The sequence below is a fragment of the Cyclopterus lumpus genome, chromosome 5 (assembly GCF_009769545.1).
Source record: "Cyclopterus lumpus isolate fCycLum1 chromosome 5, fCycLum1.pri, whole genome shotgun sequence".
Taxonomy (NCBI): Eukaryota; Metazoa; Chordata; class Actinopteri; order Perciformes; family Cyclopteridae; genus Cyclopterus; species Cyclopterus lumpus.
This window is the reverse complement of record NC_046970.1, coordinates 18,467,956-18,485,478: the sequence shown is the minus strand read 5'-3', so window position 1 is coordinate 18,485,478 and position 17,523 is coordinate 18,467,956. Positions and strand designations below refer to the sequence as shown.

The window sequence follows — 17,523 nt, the reverse complement described above, 5'->3', positions numbered from 1 at the left end:
TGAGCCACAGGGAGAGTTATGTCATATATGTCATATGTCAATATCTTTGTTTTGGTTTTTTTACAATCGGATTCGTTCAAATTAAACTTGTTATAGCTGTAGAAAGCCCTGTGTTGTATGTAGCTGCTGTGGTGTGTGTGTGTGTGCGCGTGTGCATACGTGTGTGTCATGACCAAACCCAAGTCTGGCTCCTCCCTCCTCCCTATGGAATATATCACTCACAATGGGAGGACACTATAATCAGGTATCTTTTGTATCACAGAAACACGTAGATCAACCTCTTTTTTTCTTTGCCGTGACGTAAATAACAATGGGCGTGGCTTCCTGGTGCATTTGTATTCCTGCCTCCGTGCAGCTCAATGCGGAAGACAAACAGGGAACAAGATTTCTGATAAACTGAGATACCAGACGTGAAGAAAGTTTCCAAGGTAAATCCATGACATTCTTGATTATAAATAGCATGTATAGAAGAAAACAACCAGAAACTACAGAAATCGGTTCAGGAAGAGCATTATAATTTATGTCATGTCACACATGTAATCTTGAGTTAAATGAAGAAAGTCTAACGTAGTTGTCGAGGCATTAATAAGACCACACTGGCCAATGTTTTACACGGCATGAGTTGTTGATGGGTTAATAATGTAATGTGTCTGAAAAATAATGACATCATCTGTACACCGGGTATAGTTTATTGCTCAAGTATTTTGTTAGTTGTTGTAATAAAGTTTTCAAACAAAACTCAGCTCCCATGAAGGTAACGTTCATCGCGTGACTTGTATTGACTGCTTTAGTTTTCCCATTTCCAGGAAATCTAAAACGCATGGCACAATAGAAAAGTTGAAAATTCATCAGCTGATTGACTTACAATATTTATGTTGAAAATCCATCAGGTGTTTGCTGCTCGATTTGAACTCTTTGTAGAACAAAACAAGAAATACGAGGGTTTCTGCTTGGCAAGTGATACTGTAAGATACAGTACAGAAGTACATTACACTAAGTATAGAATATGTACATCCATGTGCACATACGGTATTGGAAACACTTTCAAACTGATTTAAATATTTTGAGTTGCTTTAAAAAAAATGTATACAGCATGGAAAGCAGATCTATCAACCAGATGTGGTGACAGATACAAATTATATCATCTCAGATCAGAAACTACATTGTTTCGTAAAGAATTTGTGGAGACTTATTTGATTTGGATTGAATCAACACCTATACTAAATGATATGATAATGTAGTTTCACTTGCAATAATAGTTGCTTTTTGCTTGTAATGTAATTTTACATAATCGAATATTCATTGGATTTACTTTCTCATTGTTCCTTAGGAGTTTGATTGAGCCCTGAAGTGTTTGACTTGTCAAGTCAAAAATCCTAACCATGTGGCCAAATCAAGGTGGGATATCATATTATACATAACCAGCATATCATTATTTCGTCTTAAGCCTTTTGATCTAGGTGCTCGGAAAAATAATGTGTCTATGTGTGTTTTTATCTTTATCAGGTCCTGCCCCTCCAATTGGCCAACCAAACCCTGCCTACCCTCCTGGCTACAACCCTGCATATCATGTTGCACCTCCATCAGGACTCTTCCCCCAACCTCCACATGGGCAATACCCGGCTGGGCAATACCCGGCGGGGCAATACCCCGCTGGACAACACCCCTCTGGGCAATACCCTGCTGGGCAATACCCCACTGGCATGAACCCAGCCATGGGACCACATGTTCCTCCAGGGGCCATGCCTTATAGTGCTTCGGGACCTCATCCTTATCCTATGGCTCCAGGTGGATATCCACTAGTCCCTTCTGCCGGTGCTCACCCAGGTCCATACCCACACTCTCCAAAAGGGTGTCACCAAAAAGGCCATAAAGACTACAAGGGCCATAAAGACCACAAGGGCCACAAAGGGCACCACAAAGATCATCATCATGGAGGGTTAAATCCCATGGCTGGTGCATGCGCCGGAGGATTGGCTGGAATAGGAATGGGGTTGGTTGGACATAAAGCCCACAAAAAGATGAAAAAGGTGAAAAAGATGAAAGCGCACAAGGGAAACAAACATGGCAAGGTGAGATACGGTTTAAAGATACGCCACGTTGTTTTAAATGTAAGGTGAAATGTATGCTGATACTAAATAACAAGATGAAACATTAACCTGCCTACGCCCCTCAATCCAACTTCATGTGTTGCAAACATAAATATAAATGCACTCATAACTCAAGTGCAAAGTGCAGCACAGCGGCAGAGATATGGTTTGGTACTTAAAGAGGAATATAGATAAATTATCATTAAGATTGTCATGGCACACAAAACAAACAATAACCACTAGTCACTAGATTGTATTATGAAAGATGTTAATAATAATAATAATAATAATAATAATAATGCATTTAATTTATATAGCGCTTTTCATAATACTCAAAGACACTTCACATAATTAAAACATCCTAAAAGCTAAAAATAAATAAATAAGATATGTTGCTGGCTTGTATGAGCACAGACAAAACACTCAATTATAATTATGGAAAGTAAAGCTATATGTTCTCTACAAAATGTGTGGTAAATAATCTGCAACTGCAGATTCATTTTATTGTTGTTTAATCTGTGGACAAGTTTGTTAAATATTCAATTAATTGTTAGAAAATACTTTTAAAATGCCCATCACAGGTTCAATTTGCCAACATCTTGAAAATGCTTCTTCAACAATTGCTGTTTGTGTTTTAAACTACATTAATGTGTATAATATAAACTATTTCTCTTTTTCTTCACAGTCCTCCAGCAGCAGTAGCAGCAGCAGCAGCAGCAGCAGCAGCAGCAGTGACTGAGACGAAGGCCACCAGGCTTTTTCAGAAATGTTGCATTACAAAAGTGCAACCTTACTAATAAAAATAAACACACTAAAGTCATACTTATCACTTTAAACCGGACATAAGAATTGAAAATTAAATTAAATAAAGGTAGAAAAAACGTTTCTATCATATCTCGCTAGAAATGCATGCATACGGTGCTGTAAACATTTTCACAGCATTTTGCTGTTTGCATTCCATCATGTCTGCAGTTTGTTGTGTTTTTGAAAAATGTTCACCTTCAAGTACATTAGTGTCCAAACCTATTGAAATTATTTGAAGAGGGGCTGCAGCATTGATTTATGAGAATATCTAATATTGTGATTTAGTAAAAGAAAATATGTATATTTTGCTTTTTAACCTTGAGATGAAGAATGCTACAGATATTGAGTGTCTTTATTTAGGCCAACTTTATGCTAAATTGTGTTCACTGCTACACATGACTGCATTATTCAGCATTGCTTTGTATTTGCATTAATTCTTATTACATATAGAGGGTCTTAAATTAAACATTTAAGAAATAAATAAAAAGACTAACACAATTGGTTCTTGCCAGGAAGGTGAATATTTGAGTTGCAATACACTTTACGCCCACCAGTGTGCCGATTATTAAGTATATTATTGAAGTTTGTTAATATGAACATATTAGAAACATCCGTAAATCATTCACCTATTTGTTAATTACTTTTTTAATACATAAAAAAACACGTGGGCCATCAGTTATTTTGAACAACAGGGCTCCCTGTTGTGACAGTTCAAACAAATAGAACAATGTTTATTATTCGCGTAAAACTTTTTTAATGAAATTCTATCATTTTACTTTCATGTTGTTGCATAACGTCCCAAAACAAGTCTGCAACTATAACTTATTTTTATAGACGAGATTTTTGGGCATCTGTGGGTCAAACCAAAACTCAGGATGGGGGGTTCGGTTTGGGTGAAAGGCAAAAGTTCAGAGGTTATAATTGTGTTGTCTTTGTGTAAAGGAGTGGAGCTCGATCTCACATCACTCTTCCCTCTTCCCCGAGTCCTTTCTCAACTCTCCCCCGGGTTTCTACCCTCCCGAACCTCTCCTCTCCCCTTCTACCCTTACAACCCCAACCCTCCCCCCGATCTCTTACCAGCACACTAATCAGGTGAGTTGTATTCTGATATATGGTGTTTTTTGTATATATATATATATATATATATGATTTGTTATGATCAGAAGTAGCGGAAAGAAAACGCGCCCAGCAGCTAGCGGCTTGTCGTCCAGCATGCTAACAGGCCGCACGATGATGAGCACGCAGTCTCTAGCTTTGCTGAGCGAGAAGTTTGATTTCAATGTGGCTTTAAAACACGGCAGTCTACTGTGTGCCGCCTGGGTTTTATCAAACCAGGACTAACATACACGGCTGTGAAAGCTGTCGATATTCGGTCGGCTGTTAATAACGTTGACTAATTAAGCTAACTAGCTAGCTTAGCTAAGTAGCGCATGCTCCATTCATTTTTCCGGCACGGTGAGCGACCAACGTGCTAAGCGGCTAACAGACTTACAAAAAGCGTGAATAGTTAATGGTCTTACTTTGAACTGACCCACGCGCGCAAAGTACGCATTTAAATGTCCACATTTCGTTTTGCACATACATTTGTATGTATTCTAGGAAATGTGCGGCCGATAATTGGGGAGTAATAGCCCGTACATGTGTTGATAAGCTTGATTTATCGCTATGTCTTTCAGTTAGCATGGATTCAATGCTGGTTTTCTTGTTTGGAGTCGGATAACTTGGGTCAGGTGTTTGAAAATAAATGCACCAAACTAGCGCCGTGTTGTTGTCAAAGCTATTCCTTAGGATTCATCATCATTTTTCATAATCAATAACGTTAGCATGAGCTGTGACACGGTTTTATCATGTTCTCTTTTGAATAGGTTCATCAAGACATTTGTCTAATGGAAAACCAGGTATTACCATCATATATTTGCAACATTACACGTTTAGCTAAAGTATGTTACATGGTTTGGTGTGATTTAACTGAATGTTTGAACAAAATAAGGTAACTGCTAAACTATGAACGGGCCTTTTATATACTTTATGTATGCTGCCATTTAAACATGTGGCCATATAGTAACGCAAAACCTATATGCAGCTGAGGACAGATGTCTTTCAGATCTAAATGCAATTCCTAAGCATTGTGAAATCTAAATAGGTCAAATATTTGTGTATTGTCTAGTGCTAGAATGTAAACACTAGTGTACTTCTAACTCACTGTAGGTGGGATTGTTCCTGTAATTTTACTCTAAAGAGAGATTTTGTATTTGCCACATGTAAATCAGTGTTAGCAGGCCACTTGTTATACATTGAATAAAAAGCACACCACATGTCTGTCTTTTGTTAAACCTAAACTACATCCATGCTGTGTTTTTTTTTCTATTCTCTTTACTGAGTTGCAGTCCCATGACATCCTCATCCTTGGTGTATCATTTCTCTTCTGCTATGTCCTTTTAGAGCCATCTCGGTGACCAAAGACCCCAGTTCTGTACTGACGCCCAGGTTGCAGTTATGGACTCCGGTGTGATTGAAGGAGGGCTCAATGTCACCCTTACCATTAGGCTGCTCATGCATGGCAAGGTGAGGTCACCCATAAGCTGCATGTGTCGACACTAATAGTCTATGATATTATATACATGGAAATTAAGCTCCTCAAGGATGTATAAAGGGCAGGAAAATTGATATGTTGAGTAAGGTGACGGGATCCTATATGACTAAGAAAAGTGGAGTGGTGTTTTGGCAAGTTACTCTGTTTGTGTTTTTACATTGCCCTTGTTTGCCTCATCAAATAGTTGGACTCACTTTGCTTGAGTTTGGTCCTCTTTGCTATCTTGTTATTTCAGAAATAATGGACCCATTTTAGTTAAATTTAGAACCCTCTCAGGTCACCCTCCCCTGCATCCCTCTCTGCATGATCACTGAGCACCTTGAAAGATTACATGGTATTATCATCGGACACTTGGTAAAAATGTACAACTAGGAGGCATGACGTGGCATTGGTCGTTGTCACAAATCAATCTGGCCTTCACAGCAGCATAGCCACACACTTGTTGTGTCTGGGTTTCAAATGGCAAAAAGTGGCTGTTCAAAATCTGACAAACCACACTGTGATGCATCCAAATAAAAATGATCCTCTAAAAGCTCTGCTAGCTCAGCATCCCAAATATGGCCCCCAGCACTAGCTAGGCATTAGCAGCCTACAAATACTGTGTGCTTACTGCATGCTGGATCTCAGTGGCCAACAACAGCATCTTGAGTCTGTGAATTTAGACAGGAAAAAAACTGCAGGTGCTAGAGAGCCAGGTACTTGATTATTAATGAGGTTGTTTTAGTGTTTACAGTGAAAACTGTTCTTGTTCAAGTGTTGGGAGTTTTTTTTCGTTACCTGATAAACCATCCAATTTGTAGCTAAAGAGGTTAGACATGTCCAACTCGAGTAGTAAACAATGACTTTTGTAAAAAGATGATTAATGAAACGTTATCTCTTCCTATTTAGGAAGTCGGAAGTATAATTGGAAAGGTACGCTGCTATTTAATATAACTGATATTTTGAGTGTCTATCATTGTTTGAAGATCTGTGTTTTTAAGTGATGAGTCTGACTTTTTGATTCTCCACTAATAGAAAGGTGAATCTGTGAAGAAGATGAGAGAAGAGGTGAGGTCTTTTTCTCTTTTATTTATTATAGTAATGGTAAAGTACAAACGCATATAATGTTGCAATTACTGAGAGGCCGGCTTTTATTTTTTTACTATAAGCAGCCACAGATTTGTCCTTACTGTGGGAAGTTCTTCCAAATTTCTTCTTTTAATTCTTTGCTTCTCTCTCGGCCTGTAGAGCGGGGCTCGCATCAACATCTCTGAGGGCAATTGTCCAGAGAGGATAATTACTTTGGCAGGTCCAACCACCGCCATCTTTAAAGCATTCTCCATGATCATTGAAAAGCTTGAAGAGGTAGGTCACAATTTATGCTGACTTATGAATTCACTGGTCAGCAGCAACCAGCCACAACACAAACTAGATTGACCTTTTGTCTTTATGCATTTCTTTTAGGACATAAGCAGCTCAATGACAAACAGCACAGCAACCAGCAAGCCCCCAGTGACCCTACGCATTGTGGTGCCTGCCAGCCAGTGTGGCTCCCTCATCGGGAAAGGTGGCTGCAAGATCAAAGAAATTCGAGAAGTATGCATCGAGAAGAGAATTAAATACAAAACCATGCAAGCCCGAATCCTTTCAGCACTAGCTGTCTCGTCACTTTTCTACCTGTGGAATTTAGTACATAAACCACTGATACACATTAGGTCTTGAATTCTCATCTCATTTTACTCCGTTTGTGTGTTCCAGTCAACTGGTGCTCAGGTACAAGTGGCAGGCGACATGCTCCCCAACTCCACAGAGCGAGCAATCACCATTGCTGGTACCCCCCAGTCGATAATTGAGTGTGTGAAGCAGATCTGTGTGGTCATGCTTGAGGTAAGTCGACTCATGAAAGCTCTGAAGCAAATTAAGTGGCAGCTGTTGACCTTTTTTAATTAATTATGTGAAATTATGTGATTGCTGGGGTTTTGGCTGCTGTGCTTTAAGTTTGTACCAGAGATATTTTGATCCGATCCCCAGGATTAAAACGGTACACTTATTGTTAAATCACTACAGGGCATTATTCAAAATATTATAGTAACCATTGAAGGATGACTATATTGTTGGCTATATATTCAAAATCCAAAGCTAATGAGCTGTCATATTTATTTAGATAGCTTCACTAATTTTATAGTTGTACTTATAGCAGTATTGGAAATGAAGCCATATAGCCTAAAATGTTGGATCAGGGCGAATGTGAGTCTATGCACCTACAGAATATCACTTCATCATGTGTTTATCATACATCCTGCCTGATTGGTACTGCACATGTGCCAACTGCAGTACTACACACCTGTGGTTAAACACTTGTGCACCCTAATTTTCCCCTGTCAGTGCAACATTGTGAACAACAAATATGGTTTAATTTGACAGGAGAGCTAGTTAACTTTGGTAGTTAGTAGCCAGGACAGTCCTCCTTAACTAAATAATGCAGCTAACGTATGGAGGTTGCATTGAGTAACATGAGTTCAAGCTCTATTCAGTTATAATGAATCATGATGTGTTCAAATGTTATCTAAAAGTGCCCACATTAGGACCTGTTTAACTTTTTTGTTTTTAACACACATTGGTATTGAAACAGTAGTTGGTATTAGCACATATGCAAGTTTAGGTATCGGGAAGGGAAAAATGCTCTCTAAACTAATATTCCGTTGAATCCCAAAACATTTTTTGTCATGTCTTTAACTGCGCATGTCACGAAACTGCAACGTCCCCGGTTTGATTCCAACTGTGGGACCTTTTTATTGCATGCAATACCTTTTTCTCTCTCTCGGCTTCCAGTCTGCCACTACACTCTTCATTCGTGGCAAAAACAAATGCTTTTTTAAAGTGAAATGCAGCTCTATCCCGTAGCAAAATATAAACCTCAGATTCAAATTTCGTATTGGCAGACACTCAAAGTGGTTATGATTGGGTCAGACAAAACCCAAAACTAAATCGAGACATTCCTAGTATAGAGCTGTGGCCTTTTAACGATTTCACTCATGCTGATATGCACAAGCACTGGTCAACTACATTTGTAATATTTAAAACACTTCTACAGTAGATCTTGCTACAATTGTATGATTACATGTATAGCAATGTAATAACACATCCACCTTCTTTGTTTCCTCTGCAGTCTCCCCCTAAGGGGGTCACTATTCCCTACCGACCCAAGCCTTCAGGATCCCCTGTCATCTTCGCAGGAGGACAGGTACATGCAACACAAGTTAACCGCTTTTTATTCCTCATGTTTTCAGTGTGATTTTGGCTTATATCCGTGTGGGATGCATATTAATGCAGAATATTCTATACTTGGAAATAATGATGTTCGATGAAAGGCTCAGAAACATCTTTAATGATAATTCCAGTTTTGACATGTGTGATTGGGTAAGACCACAATAGTTATGAGTAACTGCAGGGTATTTAAGTTTGGAAAACTGTTTCAACCAAAGCTTTTTTTTCGAAGTTTGACGAGATGGCTTTAGTAATCTGATGACCATAACATATTTTCCCTAGAGACAGTTTGTTATAGGACCATCTCATTGTTTGTTTTTAATGTTAAAGTGTGGCGGTCGTTTTCTCATTGTTGGTTTGAAAAAACATGCTTTTTGCTCAAATATTACACCGTCTTTAATCATACGAAATACCTTTTTGTAAAAACTTTCCTTAATTCCTCTATAAAGTTTCAAAGATCTTTTCTCTGTAATGTAGAAAATTTGGATAAGACGTGTTGATATTCCTAAACTATATTAGTTCAGAATAAGCTTTGATGTGTCTTCAAGAGATGTATATCTCTGGAGAGGTAACTTGACCCAAATCAGATGTGGAGCTTATGAAACCTTTGTTTTTATTTGTTTCAGGCATATGCCGTACAAGGACAGCACGCGATTCCACAGCCAGATGTAAGTGCAGTAGACATATTTACATGACCCCATCACTCCCACCCATAATTACAACTGTCCTTTTTCAAAATGTGCAACCGCCATCTCACCTACACATGCCTCATTTTACAGCCTATAACTGTAGCTCAACATGCCTCTAATTTTATTTTTGCCCTACTATTATCCTATTTTGTAACATTTCATAATTTAGAAAGCAGCACTGTTAGTACTTCATAATTTAACTGGCAGTAAGTTGTTAATTATACCGACATTTTGTGTGTTTTCAGACTCTCCAATGTTCCATGAATAATAATCTGTTCCTGCTGCTCACTCTTTTCTGTGTTTTCCTTTATTGTTCTGTCTTGTTTAACGTGCCTCATTCATTAGTCTGTCCCAGATAAATATTTTGCCCCCTCCGCCTTCATTAACCCTTCATTATTAAGTTGTGCTCTGCCAATTTGTCGCTATGCTAAATTAATCCTTCGTTCTCTTTTTAATGAGCTTTAGATGTTCTATCAGGAACTTTAGATGTGATAGACTGTTTGTTATTAGTCACACATGCCAGTCAGATTAATAGCTAAAATACGGTTGTGTGTGTCGGATAAATAAATAATCTGACTGGTACCGCTATGTTCTGTTTACACTACCATGTTTATACATAAGCTAAGTGTGATTATGTAATCAGTGCGTCACTGGCGACAGCAGTTTTTGTTTGTTAAAACTAGAATCTGAACACCGAAACCTTTCATCTCTTCCTTAACGCAACCCTTCCAGATTCAGTGGGGATAAGTGTGATGCTAAATTGAGATTTGTTGGATAGTTCATGTTTGGGTCTTGTATTGGTGATGATTAGGAAATCACCTCCATATTGAGCGTGACTTTGCCTTGACCCTGAAGACCTCATTACCAAGAGATGCAGCCTGCATTTTGGAGGAATACCTATGGGGTACCCCACATAGACAAGCCATAAAACACAATGATTTTCAGACACCTGAGTAGAGTTTTGTGAAAGGATAAGATAAATACACGCCACAGTATTTTCTGCGGAGGTTCTTTGTGTCGCTGTCTGTACTGACTGATTTTGTTTTTGTTCTGTTTTTCCCTCTTCCTGTGTTTTTCATTTCATCCATTTCTCTCCTGGCCCTCTCTGTCACTCTCACAGTCTTCCTCTGCTGCTATCTCTCCACAGCTCACCAAGCTTCACCAGCTGGCCATGCAGCAGAGCCCCTTCCCCATTGCACCAAGCAACCAGGGATTCACTGGTATGCAGCACAACAAGGCCCGCAGGCTTTCAATGTAACATGCTGTCAACCCCAAAAGCTAGACTTTGTTGGACAAAGGCAAAATAATTATGTTTTTCATCCTCAAACACATTTTGACTAACTTAAAGGCACAGTTCACCCCTCTTAAACATATAGAATTGTGCTCTTACCTGTACTGCTATTTATTGGTTGAAAACCATTTGGAACAAATATCGTCTTATAACGACCGGTAGCCAAGCAATCGGCGCAACTGTAACGATGACTTGATCAAAATGTGGCAATAAACTTCAGCAAAGTCAACAGAAAATGAAAAGCAAGATATTTCTGCACCTCCACTAAATGGACAGCGCTTGGAAATCCATCGCCAAAGATCAATGAGTCAATGGAGTGCCGAGCTAAAAGGAAAACGCGTCTTTTTTTTGCGTCATTTTGTGTTTTCCTTAAAAATAAACTGACTAGTTAATTGATTTCAGGCTATTGAAAAGACAGACACAAACATACCTAATTAAAGGTGTTGCTAATATTTTGTCCATTTCATTGTACTTTCATGTAATTACTTTAATTTCATGTAATACAATTTTATGTAATCGGTATACAAACTACACCATCTCTAGTGATGTGATTAATATGGAATTAGTCCTTCTCGGTTACTAATGACATTCGATGAAGTTATACACATCTTTTTTTTTTGTCTGGTTTTTTAAATTTTTTATTTTCAGGGATGGATGCTTCTGCTCAAACCAGTTCTCATGAGATGACCATTCCAAATGATGTAAGTGCTTCAAATTATGCTTTTATCACTGTTAAAGTTGGTGCATTTCTTTCTCATCCACAATTCTGCAGTCTATTGGTAACTGCTGTTTGACTGGGATTAAAACCACAAAAAGTCAAACGAATGCTTTATTCAAGCTTGTTGCCTCCCAAGTCGTTAACTTTACCAGAGGCATGTGTTATTTGGGTAATCGGGGGGTCTATTAAGCATTCCTTTCTTGTCCATTCTTCTCCTCTACAGCTTATTGGGTGCATCATCGGCCGCCAGGGAGCCAAGATCAACGAGATCAGGCAAATGTCGGGCGCCCAGATCAAGATTGCGAATCCAGTTGATGGATCGACTGACCGCCAGGTCACCATCACTGGCTCGCCTGCCAGCATCAGTCTGGCGGAGTACCTCATCAATGCCAGGTGAGATAATTGGTTATGTACTTTGGCAGATCCGAACTGGTGATTCATTCAGTCGCGTTAAAAATCAAAACGGTGACTGTGTTGTGTTACGTCCACTTTTTCAAAATGTAGTCTATACATTTTAAAGGAACACTTATGTTTCTTTGGCCTAGCATCTCCCGTCACAATACTACAGTAATCCAATTTTATGTACCCTATATCATATACAAATATACTGCCTACCTGCCGCATTGTAGATTTGGTTTATGGTATTTTTTGGCTACTGTTAATTATCACTTTGGTGTTGCTCATTCTCCCTTAGTCTACGTTTTCATTTATTCTGCTTAGCTTCACATCGATCAATTAGTGGAGATGTCATTTTGTTTTTGTATTTTTAGTTTTTGTTTGAAATTGACATTTGTTTCTAATGAAGCTTTTTGTCTTGTTTTGATCACATCCCTGAGTGATTCCCCCCCACACCACACACCTCCCTCACCCCCCTTCCTACCACTACCCCCTGTCCCACCCATTGCTCACCAGCCTGCCCTGTGACCCATCCCGACTGTGTTGTCCCTCTCTCCTTGTCTCTCTTTCTACAGTGTAGAGTCCTCTAAACCTCCTCCCTCCTCCTCCTTGAACCCTGAACAGACCAGCCTGTGCTCTCCCTCCACCTCTTCTACTGCTACTACCACCACTACTGCTACTACCACCACCTCTGCTGCTATCTCTTCTTCCTCCTCCTCCTCTTCCTCCTGTGTGGTGCCCCCCTCAGCCTCCATCCCTCTGTCCTTGTTGGCTCCAGTGCCGCCTCCTCCCTCCTCTTCCTCCTCCTCTTCTTCCTCCACTGATTCCTTGCACCCCAGCTCTCCTGCCTGTGTGTCAAGTCTCCTCAGTCTCAAGCCCCTCCCTCTCCTGGCCCTCCATGTTGTCAGCGGGGCCAGTAACCCCGCACACCCAATACCCACTGAGCCCAAAATCGCCCCAGAGCTGAGCTCCAAGTCTAAAAGGCGAAGGCTTTCCCCTTACTAACAAAGGAAACATAAGTCCTCTACTAAAGTACTGACAATGCTCTGTTGTCTGTACCTGCACTTGCTTTTGTATCTGACTGTGCCATGCCACGCTTACTACAGAAAACAAATGCACAGTGTTAAACAGCCAGCCAGATGGCTGCTGCCATATTTATAAAATAGGTATCTGTAGTTTTGATTTGGCCTGTCTCTTAAGGATATGACATGTTGAGTGCATTATATTTTTAAATGACTTTGAATCTAGCATGGCCAGTGAATTCATTCACTGATTTTCCTGAAGCATTTCCCTTTGTGTAAGCTCTGCTCAGGTAGCGGCTCTCTTTAAGATGTCACATTGTATTTATGGGAATAGTTTTCTTGTAGTGAATTTTAAGTGACTTGTTGGCTGTTGTAATGGAGAGTGTGTATCATGATGGTTTTCTTTTCTTTTTGCCTATATAAGAAGCAATTGTAATTTCAATTCCTAGTAAATCTGCCCTCAGGTATCAATGGCGTCAAACCACCCTTTAGATGATTGTGTTTGTGAAAAATACTGAAACATCCACCCAGTTAAGCTTAGTTTTAAAGGAATAGTTTGACTAGAGTACTTATTTGCATCTTATGTTGAGTTGGATGGGAAAATAAATATCACTCATGTCTGATGTTAAATATGTAGCAAATGGCCAGCTGAACACAAGACTGGAAGCAAGTAGCCTGGCCCTGTCCAAAGTTAAATTAAGAGCAACATATAAATTGGAACACATTGGGGTTTTACTTGGGTTATGCGTCTGACTATTTCATGGCCAGAGGCAGTGACTTCCTGAATTCTTAGCTAGTTGCCTGGCAACTTTTACAGTGAAGAGGTGTTGTTCTTGTGTGCAAACAAACTAGATTAAATGTGAGATTTTAGAGGGGCTTGTAGTCAATTTATGTTATCTTTGGACATAATTAACTACCTGTTTCCAGTTCTTTATGCTAAGTTAACTGGTTACTATCAATCCTAATTATCTCTGAATGTGAGTAAGGATATTTCTCAGATGTTAAAACGACTTTAATAAATCACAACCATGAAGTAAGAGAACTGACTTAACAGCTATTGAAAAGAGGAGCAGCCAAATTAAGTTGTCTTTTTTTTTTTTTATATATATATATATCGGCGCATTCATTTTCTCAAATCAATGTATTGATGAACCTTATCTTCCATTTTATTCTAATAATGTACTGTAAATGACATTTATCTTGCCTGTCTGATTGCATGCCTTATTCTCTCTCCCTCCCTGGTCTCCGGGTGTCTCTCTCTCTGTCTCTCCAGGCTTTCCTCTGAGGCCACAGGACTGGCAGCCAACTGATAGACACTGCATCTGCACTAAATCTCACTTTTATATCATCGGCCACCATAAAGCAGTCAATGCAACTATCCAACTTAAGAGTTTATATATTATGCTGCCTCTTCCTCATTTGAAATCATGTCAACCACCACTGATTTGATCTGCTGAGTTCATTATTTATTTCATTTGTTTTGGTTTTAGTCAAAATAAGCAAACAATTAGGTTTTTAATTCCCATTTTGAGTATAGTTGGAGGTTTTAATGATTTATTACTTTTTTATTTTTTTTCAATGGTTTCCCTCTATCTTTTTTTTTTCTTCTTCACCATCACAGAGGAGTAGAGTTTGAAAACTCTGAATAGGCATATAGATTTAGTTCTGTACAGTCATTTCTTTTCTTTAAAAGGAAAAAGACAAAAAAGGATAAAATAAAAAAATTATCAAAAATGAGAATAGAGTGACTTTTATTCTGTTTATTTGGGTTTACTGGGTAAGAAAACCCTATATATATATATATATATATATATATATATATATATATATATATATATATATATATATATATATATATATATATATATATATATATATATATATATATATACATACATACATACATACACACACACACACCTCCCTTTTCTTACCCAGTTCCACAAAGTTGGCAATTTTATGTCCATACACTCTTGCTTTAAATATGCACATCATTCTCCCCCTTTGTCACTTTTTCAATTTAAAGTGCTTGTAACTTTGATTACACTCATGTCACTGAGAATACTTAGCTGTACAATGCACTGTCACTGATTTATATTTGGTTATAACAACAAATGTTTTAACACTCATGATTGAATTTATCCAGATTTCAAATGTGTATTACTACGCATGTCACTATTCCTGTTTTTCTCCTCTCCTAGTCCTCAGATCATGCGTTGATATTTTGCTGGGATGGGAGGTTTTTGGGGGATTTGGGCTTGGCTCTAGGAATTTGAAGCAGAGGGTTCTCCTCACTTTTTTTGTAAAGACTGATATATACTATAAAAAAAATTTAAAAAAAAGTCGCAATATTTGTTTTAAATGGAGGAACTATTTTTTTTTAAACTACCAAAGGGGGATTAACTCCTGGAAAATGAGTGATCTGTCTTATTGGATGTGATGAGGCTCTGGAACTAGACAAAGAAAGGGTTGTGTATTAACACTAGTTTCCTGCTCTTTGCTTTGCTCAGAAAATGATTTTATTTTTTATTTGCAGGAAAGAAAAACTTTTGTGCACATTTTGAGACTGTAGACCTGGGTGCCACAACATTGTTTAAAAAAAAAAAAAAAAACTGAAATAAAGATGTGAAATGCTCAAACCACAACTTGTCTTGAGGATTTTGTCACTGGCTAAAGTATACTCGACACACAAGTGGAGATTTTATAGGTTGGATTTTATTTTAAATTGTTTCTTAAATATATTTATTGTACAGTTACAATAATAGAAAAAGCAAACGTTTCAATTCATACAGGGTTTTTTCAATCAGCATCATCGGAAACACGTACCTCCACAATCGAGACACTAGAGGGCAGTAGTTTTGCTTTTTGGCAACATTGTATCCTGCAGGACGATTCCGAGCTTTAAATCTTGGGGGTACAATCTGTTTAAAATATTCTACAAATTTAAAATGTTTAAAACTTAACACCAGATAAAAAAACTAAACCAAGCTGCCTTTTCTAGCTTATTGAGTGGGACCTGATGCAGTTGTGCAGTCGGGTTGAACCACATGCACACAAGAAGGCTTGTCAAGGGACACAAGTACATCAAAACCAGAGTGTTATGTATCACACTGTCTTATGACGGAGCCCTTGCACAGTTGTAAAATAATTACTGTTGATTGGTGAGGAGTCGGGCAATGTCAGTGACCTTTCTGTAAAATGATGAGCCATATTCTGGACTTGTAAAGCATCAACATCTAAATTTGGATAAAAGCGTCAGCTAAATGACATTTAATGTAAATTATTCTGCTATGTTAGGGCAAGGGGGCATTAAGTAAAAGTGGTTAAATCATATCACAGGCCTCATTTTTAGACACGTTTTTATTTTTTGAGTGGACAGGAAAAACTGCTAAATTGTGTTCCACATTTTTCAGCATTACTGATTAAACTTAAGGTAAATGTCATATTCTGCCACAGATAAGCCTGTTATAGCTTTGTCTTCTACTAAACTTAACATTCACATGTCACAAAAACTGATTTATTATGAAAAATGCAAATCAACATCTCTTCTGTGCTGGTACACTGCAAACGTGTGGCCGCAAGTCTGGCAAAGTCAGACCTGAGTGAAAGCAGAAAACCATGAAAGTAATGTCATATTTTGCCGTTGTTCTATTTTGTTGTTTTGTGTCCCTGTCATTCATATGCCTTCAGTCATTAAGTCAGCAGTCTTTAGTTGCTGGATGGATGTATCTAATATTCTAGTCACCAATAAGCCACCCATACTGTATCACAAGCATGCTTCTCTGATGCTATATACACCCCGAGATGTTCAAAAAGGGGTTCAGACTGGTATTGCGTTTTAATACAGTAGACACTGCAATACTAATTTTAAAAAAAGCCCATCTGCCCTGAATGAAGTCAGCTGTGGTTCTTTTGTCCTGTGACATGACAGGAGCAGACATATTGCTTTTTCTTTGTTCACATGTTCCTCTTTTATCTGTGTTTTGATGCTCGGACATGAACAGCAGCTACAGTACATTCTACTACCATAAGCTTTTTGAGGTTCAAATAGATTAGCGCCACCTAATTAGAAACATCAGCACCTTTAAATGATACAATCTCACATTTTTAAAAATTTAAAAATTTTACAACATCACATATTTACATAGATATTAAAACACAGGTGTAGAAAATGGAAACATAATCCATGACACAAATATACATAAAACATGTAAACAATACAAATGAAAATTGTAAACTTTTTTTTTTACGAATGTCATTAATAATAATAAATTAGTCAGTGCATAACGTTTTTGAGAGAAAATGCAATATGGCACTATGATCATGAGGAAATCAGTACATTTCATGAATTAAGTGCAAGCAACAACATCAGCGGATGTCCCAGTGACGTTGACAACAGAAACATTAGACTTTAATGACACCCTGATAAGATCTTATAATCATGTTCTCATATGACATGATGTGAAATAATATGACACATTTTTATAATGGAGATAAAAAACACAAATTGACATGGAAGATGAAAGGAGACGTTCATAGACAGTTGTGTGGATGGCCACTTTGACTGAGGCCTCGGTTGTTGAGGTGTTTTTGTAAAGCTGATTTTGGGCCAGTTGCTATGACAGCTGCTGCTCTGTCAGCTCGGCTAGTGCCCCAATTCAGTTTCACTGTGAC

General features: G+C 38.3%; 2 protein-coding genes across 4 annotated transcripts; both read left to right on the top strand.

Annotated features, from left to right (window-relative positions):
- The first annotated feature begins 295 nt into the window (after positions 1–295).
- On the top strand, positions 296–3,394 carry prr13 (proline rich 13). Its single transcript, XM_034533794.1, has 4 exons — positions 296–428; positions 1,331–1,398; positions 1,507–2,072; positions 2,776–3,394. Exons 2-4 carry the CDS (start codon positions 1,383–1,385, stop codon positions 2,827–2,829), a joined length of 636 nt encoding a protein of 211 aa, XP_034389685.1. The 5' UTR covers positions 296–428; positions 1,331–1,382; the 3' UTR covers positions 2,830–3,394.
- A 411-nt stretch (positions 3,395–3,805) lies between these two features.
- On the top strand, positions 3,806–14,586 carry LOC117730579 (poly(rC)-binding protein 2-like). 3 transcript variants are annotated; one of them, XM_034532367.1, is made up of 14 exons: positions 3,806–3,986; positions 4,760–4,792; positions 5,337–5,459; positions 6,376–6,399; positions 6,502–6,534; positions 6,715–6,831; positions 6,931–7,062; positions 7,225–7,353; positions 8,636–8,710; positions 9,360–9,401; positions 10,570–10,642; positions 11,362–11,414; positions 11,655–11,824; positions 14,123–14,586. In XM_034532367.1, exons 2-14 carry the CDS (start codon positions 4,781–4,783, stop codon positions 14,157–14,159), a joined length of 1,020 nt encoding a protein of 339 aa, XP_034388258.1. In that variant the 5' UTR covers positions 3,806–3,986; positions 4,760–4,780; the 3' UTR covers positions 14,160–14,586. The 3 variants fall into 3 exon arrangements, with proteins under 3 accessions (XP_034388258.1, XP_034388257.1, XP_034388259.1); XM_034532366.1 differs by having other exon boundaries at positions 3,821–3,986; positions 10,543–10,642; XM_034532368.1 differs by lacking the exon at positions 4,760–4,792 and having other exon boundaries at positions 3,821–3,986; positions 10,543–10,642.
- Positions 14,587–17,523: the final 2,937 nt, after the last annotated feature.

Excerpts from the sequence above, each read along its gene's own strand:
- prr13 (XM_034533794.1), top strand. Across the intron at positions 2,073-2,775 it reads AGGGAAACAAACATGGCAAG|TCCTCCAGCAGCAGTAGCAG; the intron begins GTGAGATACGGT and ends TTTTCTTCACAG.
- LOC117730579 (XM_034532366.1), top strand. Across the intron at positions 6,535-6,714 it reads TGAAGAAGATGAGAGAAGAG|AGCGGGGCTCGCATCAACAT; the intron begins GTGAGGTCTTTT and ends CTCGGCCTGTAG. Across the intron at positions 11,415-11,654 it reads AGATGACCATTCCAAATGAT|CTTATTGGGTGCATCATCGG; the intron begins GTAAGTGCTTCA and ends TCTCCTCTACAG.